General features: G+C 48.9%; 1 protein-coding gene across 1 annotated transcript; it reads left to right on the top strand.

Moving 5' to 3' along the window:
- The first annotated feature begins 5,478 nt into the window (after positions 1 to 5,478).
- RASSF10 (Ras association domain family member 10) lies at positions 5,479 to 6,828 on the top strand. Its single transcript, XM_035550303.2, has one exon. It carries the CDS (start codon positions 5,479 to 5,481, stop codon positions 6,826 to 6,828), a length of 1,350 nt encoding a protein of 449 aa, XP_035406196.1.
- Positions 6,829 to 10,923: the final 4,095 nt, after the last annotated feature.

Raw genomic sequence — 10,923 nt, 5'->3', positions numbered from 1 at the left:
TTTGGAGAAGAAAAGCGTAACCATTATTTGAATCAGGTCTTTTTTATATTTTCCCTCAAAGCATACTAGTGCAACTGGATTACTTAGAATCAAAATTTCATATATCTATTATGCACACTAGAAGAAAAAAGTTTTCTGCTCTGTTCAATTACTTTTTTTTTTAATGCTAAATAGCATTTAGCAAGAAAAGAAAATCTGAAACATAAGATGTAAAGGGAGAGGGATTCCTTTCCATTCTAAGAGTCATAGGCACAAACAAACAAAAGCAGGTTGTTAAAGATTTGGTTCAAAGATTAGAAGCTGGAAATCAATATTTTCTTGGTCCTGATCTTTGCTGTGCCCCTAACCTGCTGTGTGACATTGGTTAAGCCTTCAAGGCAGGGATGGTCTCTTCCCATGCATTTACATTACATCTAGCACGTCAAGACTTCCAGGCTGTACTGTAATATAAATATACGTCGTCATAATTTTCTTTAATGGTAGTCTATACACATACCTGCATTTTCAAAGCACTGCAGAGGAATTTACCCATGCAGCCCCCACTGATTTCACTGGAAGACAGTTCCTCCTGACATACCTTTTTGTAGTTTGGGTGTGTGAGCATTAAACAAAAAAAGAAGTTGGATAAACTAGTCAAAACAGTATAATCCAGCATCAGAGCTATTATTCAAACAGACCACACCACAGTCTTCCCAAATGGATCACACAAGCATGTATTATTAGTGATGTGAAGCAAAGAATTATTGCATGCTGTGTTTGTAAACTGTACTGGTTGCATACAGGGTATTCTGAAGCAAGAAAGTACATATCAGATACAAGAAACTGAAATAAGTGTGTTAAGAAGTGTGTTGAGAGTTCATAGAACTTACAGCATACAGAAACAGATCAGAAATTCATTACTCTTCAAAGTTATCTTTCTCAAGTGCCAGTTCCTTCAGTGGCTTCAAGAGAAAACCCAAAAGAAAGCTTTCTGTCTTGTCTAAAGCTGTTCAGATACAAAGTGAACAGCTTTCTTTTAAAAGAAAGTCTAAGTCTACACACTGTTTTGACTAAAGTTTGAATATTCCTGCTAATAGAGGTAGTTGTTTGAGCACTTCATTCCATGCATGCTAACTAGGGATGATTTGGTTATTCACAATACAATTTGGTTATTCAGCTTTATACTTTCAGGGAAAACGAGGTACAAAAGAAAAAAGCATCTGTGAGAGAGTGGCCTGTAAGTGCAGGTAGCCCCTTCCACTATTCACATATCTGACAAAGTAGGCAAGCTGTAATACATTTTATTAACAGGCAAAATATGCCCTTATTTGTTGAGTCAAAAATATTAGAAAGCAAGAAGTATAAGGAACCAACAGGTAAACCTCACAAAACAAGATTAAGAGGAACATAGAAAGGGGAGCTGGGAAAGCAGTATTGCTGCTCAGGATCACAACAAAGAGTAACTTCACCAGACAGCGATGGCTCAATACATTACCAGTTGCAGCCTGCCTTTACTCATCTCACTTAGACTGTGTTCTTTTGAACTGTAACCTCAAGAAAAACAAGTAAATTGTCCTGAGAGTGATCTAAAAAGTAAAAGCAGCTTCAATGTGGAATAAAAAAAAAATATCCTGAATCTGAATCCATACACTTTCCTCCATCTAAACACTTTTGAAAGAAGTGAATTCTGTGTCTCAAATACAGATTTCTAAGACTTCCTCCTCTTTCCTGCTATAAAAATAAGGAAGCAGAAAATGCATTTTAATCTATTTATTGTAGGTCCAGCTATTCAAGAGAATCATTTTATTTATTGAAAATGTCAGGGCTGCAATTTTGTTCTGGCAGCCCACCTTCAAAAGATGACCCCCAAAACAAACAAACAACAAAAACCAGCAAATAAACCATTGGACTCCTCACTATCCAACCCTATAATGGGAAATGCTGTTCTTACCACAAAAGACTCGGTAACGTAGTTGCATACCTCAAAGAAAAGGAAGGAAGAGAAAGAACTCCATGTGAAATACCAGAATATAGCTCATTTCTCAACACTCTGCCCTGTAATTCTTCTGCAGCAGGTAATAATAAACCTGACCTTGGACTTTTCAATACAGCCTGAAAAGTTAAGCTCAGAAATCTCCTTTTGTGAGGTCAGGTGGCTGCTAAGGGTATCATCAACTTTAAATTTTTGTAATTAATAAAACAAATCAAAAAATGCATGCCATGCAGCAATGTTCTGGACAGCATTCTGTCACAGGAGGTTGCGCTTCAGATGCAGAGGCTGCTGACAGCTGTGCATCGATACAGCAGTACACAAAGACTCTGGATTACAGGAGATCATGTTTATTACCTTTTACGGTTTAAACTCTGTGATATGTTTGTTCCAGAAATTACAGGAGACCTACATATTCTTTATCATTCCTCTGTTTGAGGGGGGTGGGGGTTGAAAATCTGTCCTTCCCTGCCGTTTGATGTTGTGATGACACTACCTCTCCGTACCCCACGCTCTCGAGGCTTGCACGCACTGTCAGCTGCAGGAGGGGTTTGACTTTGCACGGTGGGAGACGTCTGAAGAAGCCTGTACTCCACTGCCTTCGCGATGCAGAATATATTGTCTGCTGAGCTTGCACTTCCATGTTATCAGTCTGTAGTTGTGGAACTAATGCGGAACTTCCTCATCTGCCTTTCTCACAGAATAATTAAAAGAAGGAGAGGAGGAGAGGAAGGAGGCAGAGCACTAGACAGTCGAGTTTGGTGACTAATGTCACCAGAGTGAAGAAACCCCATGTGCCTCGTGACATTGCTACTGCCTTGCTATATAACCTTAGGTGAGGCACTTGACTCCTCTATACCACAGCATTCTTATCTGCAAAAATGAGGTAACAATGTTACCTTCCTCTGTAGGATCCTTTGAGATCCCTGGATGAAAGGCAAAGGTCTGCCTGTGCTCAGTTGCCTTTTGGGATTCAGTCCAGCAGGGCCCAAACCTTGCTTCAGATAGGTGCTTAAGTGCTTAAGGTGCTTATGTACTTAAGCTCTCAAAACTTTTGAAGCTTTGGTGGTATTTTCCTGAGTCTGCAGACAGACTGAAACAAAATTCCTAAGGGTTAAACTTGAGATCTAACAATGCAAATTTCTGATGCCAACCTTTTAACCACAGATTATATAAATACTCATCTGATAGGCTTATCCTACTGAAGTCAAGTGTTTGCCTCCTTAATCTTACTGCCTCCAACCAAATTGCCAACACCTTTATTCTGTCTCTGGCAGTGCTGCCTTGGGGGCTCTACCAGGAAGGCAGAGCCAGTTTTCTGTACACAGAGATGTGGTCAGGGGAAGATGGAGCGATCACCTTCCAATTCCATCGTACAAAGCCAGGCTTGGATGCTGGATAGATACAGGCAGTCAGACAAGTTGGAGCAGCTTGACCTGTGTGGAGAATACTATGTCTCTTCACATCACACCCTGCTCTTCCTGTATTGTCCTGTGCCAGAACTAAGTAGGAACAGACATTCCCATAGGAAATACATGTAAAATGAGATCAAAATGAAATGGGAAAGGCAAGGAATCACCGGTAAAGGGATCAGACAACTTCTCACTGCCTAGTTAACCCTTTCTCTTGTGGAACCTGACTGCAGCACACAACAAGGAATGGTCTGTCCTTACAAGTTTCTGCCAGCCTGATGAGAGCAGCAAGGCTTTTCTTTTCCTATGCTCCTGGGAGCATTTTCATCTTGAGCCTTTCAGAGGCTGTCATATGGTCCCATTTCACACCCCCTTCCTGTTCAACACCCTACCATTTTGGTGCAGTGTGAGCTCTTGGTTTTATCCCAAAGTGGTTACGACCCTCTCTGTCAACCTGGAATGAATTATGCTTTTCAGCACAATCCATGCACAGAACAAAAAGACTGCGCACCTTAGGAATAACCATCCAGCAGCAAACACTTCCTTCTACACAAAGCAAGTGTCTAGCACCTCTGACACATTGCGAAAGCAAAAAGACTAGCTCCTGAAATCAGCAGCGACAGACTTTACCATCAGACAGGAAAATGTAACTTTACTGTGAGGTGACGAGGGTCAGGAAGCAAAATTCATCCTGGTTCTGACACCCCTATCTTGCATGCCCTCATTGCAACATGCAGTGGCCATGGAATTGTTTAACCTGGAATAATACAGGAAAGGGACGTCAGCAGCTGGCACACGATCCGTGTGATCTTCAGCTCCAGGAATGCGGGAATCCGGTGGTCTCTCAGCCCGCTTCCTCACTGGCAGGAGTCTGCATGGCAAAAACCACCGCTGTAACTAGCTGCGTTAAGCAACCAGAGCAGAGGGCAGGCTCTTCCCCGGGACTGTGTCTTCCAGGCAAGTACAGGAGAAGCTGGCACAGCAGCTGCCCATGTTGAGCCGTGCACCAGAGGAGAAAGCAGGGCGTCAGGCTGCAGGATTGTTAACTCGCTATTTCAAGCTGCAGAATTACAGCAGTTAGGTTGGAATGCCATAGACCCGTCCTGTTCCACTGACCGGAGCACAGGCTGCATCCACACAAGAATCCTCCCCATGCAACACCGATTTTATTGGCAAAAGGTACAGATCAACATTAGAGAGTTTTCCCCCTGTACTCATTATAATACTTTCTGGCCACGCAGAAAAGAAGCACAGGTCCTCAAATCCCCGCGATACATCGCAACACGAAAATCCGTGCCACAGCCCTGCCTTTTATTCCCACTTTGTACATCTCCTCATGTTAATCCCCACTCGGAGACCGATCCTGTTCCCATCAAAGCACGCAGCAAACTCCCATTAAAATTTGGCTCGGCTATTATTTTAATAACCCTCAGACATTCCCGTCCTTCGCATATTTCATCTGCGAAGCGCTTCGCGAACCCGACTTTCCTAATTACAGGCGGTCGATTCACTAAAACTGGAAATTCCTCGCCAGTTCTGCCTTCAGCTTTGAAGCTGCGGGACTCGCTCTGTCCCTCGGCACTTTGGAAGATCCCTCGACGCCGCTCGTTTGCAAGAGGCAGGGCAGTGGGGAGCGGAGCGGAGCGGGCGGCGGCGCCGCGCCTCCCAGCTCCCAGCCGGCGGATCTCGGCGCGGAGCGACGGGGCGGCGCTGCCCGCGGGCCGGCGGCCGCCGCCGGGGCGGGAGCCGCGGGGGGCGCCCACGTGGGGGCAGAGGAAAACCCGGCGGCGGCGGCGCTGGGCCCCGTCAGAACGCGGGCGGCGGCGAGCAGGCGGCCTCCGCTGCGCTCCCCGCCGGCCCCTCCCGGCGGAGCGCGGCGTGGGGCAGGAAGGGGTGGAGCGGCCGGCGGAGCGCACGGCGGGGAGGCAGGAGGGCAGCGCGGCGGGCAGGGCCGGGGGCGTGCGGGCGGCGTGAGAAACGGACCGGCCATGCTGAGGCCGGCCGGCGCCGCGCCTCCCCGGAGCGCCCGCGTCGAGCGGCAGCCCGGCCGGCCCCGCTGAGACCGCGGCCCCGGCCGGCCGCCTGCGGCCGCCCCCGATGGAGCCCGAGGAGCGGAAGATCTCGGTGTGGATCTGCCAGGAGGAGAAGCTGATCTCCGGGCTCTCCCGGCGGACCACCTGCTCGGACGTGGTGCGGGTTCTGCTGGAGGACAGCCACCACCGGCGGCAGCGGCCGGCGCCGCCCGAGCCCGGCGGCGGGATGCTGTCGGGGCCGCCGCACTCATATTGCATCGTGGAGAAGTGGCGCGGCTTCGAGCGGATCCTGCCCAACAAGACGAAGATCCTGCGGCTCTGGGTGGCGTGGGGGGACGAGCAGGAGAACGTGCGCTTCGTGCTGGTGCGCAGCGAGGCCTCGCTGCCCAACGCGGGACCGCGGAGCGCCGAGGCGCGGGTGGTGCTCAGCAAGGAGCGCCCCGGCCACGGCCTGGGGGCGGCCCGCGGCAGCCTGGCGCTCACGCAGGAGCGGCAGCGGCGGGCGGTGCGGAAAGCCTTCCGCAAGCTGGCCAAGATCAACAAGAAGCGGCAGCAGCCGCTGGCCCGGGAAGCCTCGGCGGCGGAGAGGATGGAGACGCTGGTGCACCTGGTGCTCTCGCAGGACCACACCATCCGCCAGCAGATCCAGCGGCTGCGCGAGCTGGACCGGGAGATCGACAGGTACGAGGCCAAGATCCACCTGGACCGCATGAAGCGGCACGGCGTCAACTACGTGCAGGATACCTACCTGGTGGGCGCCGGCGGCGGGGAGCCCGAGCCCGAGCCGGAGCCCGAGCCGGGCCCGGAGACGCCGCCCGCCGCCGACCGCCCCGAGGAGGACTACGCCAGGAAGTGCGAGGCGGTGCTGCAGCTGCAGGAGCAGCGGGCGCAGCAGGAGGAGCTGCTCGAGCACCTGGCCGCCGAGATCCAGCAGGAGCTCAACGAGCGCTGGATGAAGCGGCGGCGGGAGGGGCTGGAGCTGGCCGCGGGGCCCGGCCTGGCCGAGACGGACTGCGACACCACCGAGCTGAGCGGTGGCGGCGAGGGCGAGCTGCAGCTGGAGCACGAGCGGGTCAGGACGCAGCTGAGCACCAGCCTCTACATCGGCCTCAAGCTCAGCACGGACCTAGAGGCTGTCAAGACCGACCTGAACTACACGCAGCGGGCGTGGGAGGACAGGGAGCGGGAGCTGCAGCGCCTGCTGGAGACTCTGGGCACCCTGGACGTGGCGGAGGCGGCGGCGGAGCCGCGCGGAGCAGCCGGGGGGCGGCGGGCGGCGGCGGGCGGCTGGCTGGAGCAGGCGCGGGCGCTGCGCAAGGACCGCGCTGACAACGACGAGGACTCGGACACGGGGCTGAGCTCCATGCACAGCCAGGACTCGGATTCGCTGCCCGTCTGCGAGTCCCTCGTCTAGTGCCCGCCGCCGGGCCGGGGATGCGGGGCGGCCGCCGCCCCGCCGCCCCGCCGCCCGTCGGGTGCGCGGCTGCCCGGCCCGGCCGCGCCTCCGCCTGTGGGGCGGCCCCGAACCGCGCCCAGCCCCGCGCAGCGGGCCCTCGGCACACGAAAGCTGCTGATCGTCTGCGAGCCGGCGGGGGAGAGAGATGGCCCTGCCGCTGAGGTGCTAACGCCGAGCATCAGGGAACGCGCTGCAGATCCTTCTGGCAACGAAAAGGGGTGATCAATTACTTCTTCCAAAAGGGCAACCTAAGGCAAAACAGAGATGAACGTGCCGTATCAACCAGCTCTGCGGAGCGCTTTTCCCTATGCATAGATAAGAGTGCTTTGTTTAAAGGCGTACTAAGAAATCTATTAGTATCAGCGGTCCTTTGACAGTCCGTGAAAGCAATTAGCAGAGCCTGTACGTACACAGCCTTCGACTACGGTTTTTCACTAGGCTAGCTGATACTTGGCTGAGCTTGGCTGTAGGTAAACAAAGTACAGAATCAGCTTGAGCTACCGTTTTTAATAATATAGTTTGTATCAGGCCAAGAGATTACAATGATAAAAGCATGACTCAAGCCCTAGCTGCACTGCAGCTTAATCTTTTCAGTTATTCTAATAAAAAAAAAGGCATCAGCTGTAACATGCATTTCACTTAACTGCCAAATCTTCCTCTGCAGCTTAACTCTTACCAAAAATACGTGATCTGCTCTTACAATAAGAGAGATTAGGATTGTTGTATTTCTGAATAATTACAGAGATGGTTTAAACAGTGAGAGACCAGAGAATGTTTAGTCAGGCCTGGCTGACGGTGTGAACTTGTTAAAACTTCTGAGATTATTATTTATGTAAGGCTATTTATGAAAGTTTTCATTTAATGATAAGGAAGTATGAAAAGGGATACATCAACAGATCAATTCTTTACTTTGTACAAAAACCTTGCAGCTGCCTCTCCTGAAGCCTGGGTCCCACTCCCTAGCGGTGTGCTCGCTGGTAGGATTCTGTGGGACAGCGAGGAACGGGCTCTGCGGCCGGGCAGCTGGAAAGCCATAGGAGAAATATTGTCTGGGGATCTGCTGAGGCTGTAAAACTCCCCGTGTGCTATCATTCTTGAAAAGTGTTATTCCACTGAATGGGTTTCAGTTATAAAAAACTGTGGTTTATTTTAAACACTGATTATATAATTGTTTTGCATATTTTAGCCAAATTTGGAAAATATTTAATAACCTATTTTTAGACCTAATAAAATTCTTAATAAGACTAAATGACTGTTCCCAATTTAGTGCAATTAAAAATAATATATCAGGTCTGGGATTTTGCTGCCTGTTATCTTGTGGTGTCATTTACCCTTCTCTGGAGCAAGAAGAAAGACAAAGCAAGCCAGACTTCCCCAGGACGTCTCATGACAGCGCAGTCCCCTTGCCTCCTGATGGCACTTAGCACTCCCTGAGGTCCAAGCACCAGAGCATGCATTGCTCACATCTAGACACTGCAGGTGCAGTGTAGTAGCATTTATAAGTATTGACACACGTGCATTAGGAATTTCACCTTACTCTGCAAAATACATGGCAGTAAAGCTGAAAAATAAGTTGGGGGGTGGGGAGTCGCATTGTCGCACTGCATTATTTTAACCAGCGCAGCTGTAATGGGTGGGTGATGCAAGTATCTGTTGATAGCTTCTGCAGTGTCTGATGTAGGCAATAAACCTAAAATTGCTTTATGTAAGTTCTCCTATTAGCCACACCAAGCAAATAAAAAGCAAGCACATTATAGAAATAAGCTGCAACAGGCCATACGTCATTATGCTATTGATATAGGCATCAGGTATTTTGTGAAACGTGAGGTGAAGGAAGCCAGGAAATTCAAAATTGCAAAGCAAAGTCTGCCTACTCATCCTCGGCTAGAAAAAGCCTTAACCAGGACAAAATCACTTTTGTTCTAGCTTGCTGAGGGACATGCTGGTAGGGTGCCTTGTAGTGCTTGCTCTCGGCCACTCAGCACCCCAGAGATGATGGGGTGGATCGCAACCCTACTGATCTGCTGGCCCCTGCCCTGCGAGAGGGCTGAGAACACTGCAGCTGGCACTGTAGACTGAAGGAAGGATCTGGTGGGGGCTGTGGAGACTTCCTACAAGCACGTATTCAAATGTGCTCCTATGCTGTGTGCTTGGAATTGGGTATATTTACTTGATACTTGAACAGAGTTACAAGTGCAATGGGATCAGGTTTTGTCCTTGCACTCAGATTGAATTCAAACATCTTCACAAATTCCTGTCTCCAACCACTATTAAAACATTAGTATAGAAGAGGAAATCGCTGTTTGCATTGGACCAGGTAATTCTCCCTTCCCATCCTTAACTAATAGAGACAAGTCACAGAACGCTTGGCTTTGACAGGGAATTTGGCCCCGGGGTTTAGCCTGGCTCTTAGCCAAGGGTTAAGAGAGCTGATTCCGTATTGCAGGTAGAAGGGCAGGATTTTATCTCCTTTCCTGCTATGAGAGAATGGAAGAGAGAGAGAGCGGGAGAAAAAACTTGACCAACACCATGAAAGAAATCTGCCTCCCGGCACTGCTGAGAGAGAGGTGAAAGCTCTGGGACCAACACCTGTTTTTTGTTTTATATACCATTCCCCAGACGTCCATCTTCTGGACAGTCAAGACCAGTCTAATCTTTCTCTTATTCTAAGACCAGACAAGCAGATAAGAGGTAACCACGAATGGAATAAAAAAGACTAACAGCATTATGAACTATTTAATGTAGGTCAGCATATAGCACTGCATTGTGCTATTTGTTTGATACCCCATTGCTTCTCAAAGCAAGTGTCAAGGACCAAGAGCAGCAGACCTTTCTCAGATGCAATACCTACAGAAACCAAAGGGAGGGTTTTTTTGGAAGACATAATCAGAGCAGAATCAAGCCTTAAGTTTCACGCACCCTTTAAACAAGTATAATCAAGCACTGCAGCCCAAGTCCTTTCTGTTTGCTGCCCTTGGCCATGTTTTTCTGTCTGCTCATGGCGCTTTGGTTTGCACCTACACAAGAGTTTGTGGGACCAGCTGGTGAACCAGATCAGAAAAAAGCTGATTGGCTTTAACTCAGGTGAGACCTCTGATGCAGCTCAATGTACAGTCACACAACAGCTTGAACCAGTGACAAGGTATAGTGATAAAAAATGAGAAATAGAAGGCACCTGAAAAGGTGAAATTGACTCTTTCAGCAATATGCACCACCTTATGCTAATTTACATGTTGGCAAAAGCTTGGTTCTGATTGTAAATATCCCCCCACTCACAGCCTGAAGAGAAAACTTCCAGTGGAAGAGTATGGCTGGAGCTGAAGCTCACCTATATTAAACCTGAAGGGAGCCAACTAGTCCAGCTTTCATCCTTGATATTGTTTCAGAAATCCACTGGCAAGCAATATGAAGACTCTATGTCAAATTTGATGTATTTCTAGCCCTTAGCACATGAGAGAGATCTGCCAGTTTGAATAACCACTTTCTAGGGATATCATTTGATGCCTTAAATGATTGTGTGTGGTGGTGGGAGATATATTTACTGTAATGAACACTACTGAAATGCAAAATGAATGACCTACTAACTATTGCCATTCATTTATGCAGTACACAGCCAGACAAATTGGAGTACAACTGGACTCTGACTTACAGTGACAGATCCTTTTCCAAAGAACCTACAGTCTTAGTTTCAGACAAGATATGAAAGAAGGAGGGAAGCAAGTAAGTGGGCGTGACAGAAGGAAATGTCATCAAGCTTTATTACCGACTGCTTGTGTGAAACGTATCTTCCAGGTTTACTTTAAAAATATGTTCTGTGTCTGAGTCTTGAGAGACATGCACACCGACCTTTCTTTCCCTCACCCCCAGTGAATTCTACACTAGTTTGGGCTTTCATTTGCACTGCGCTGGTCTGGAGTACAATACATGAAAAGAGCAGCACAGGCCATGAAATGAAATAACAGGTCCGGTGAGCTCTGCTGCTTACCAAGTTGAAATACAAGCCATTGCGGATTGTTGGAAGCAGTTGTCCTTTGAAGTCACTTGATATTATTG

This window comes from Cygnus atratus, chromosome 5, assembly GCF_013377495.2.
Source record: "Cygnus atratus isolate AKBS03 ecotype Queensland, Australia chromosome 5, CAtr_DNAZoo_HiC_assembly, whole genome shotgun sequence".
Lineage (NCBI taxonomy): Eukaryota > Metazoa > Chordata > Aves > Anseriformes > Anatidae > Cygnus > Cygnus atratus.
Note: the sequence above shows the minus strand (reverse complement) of the source record. Positions and strands in the feature narration are given on the sequence as shown.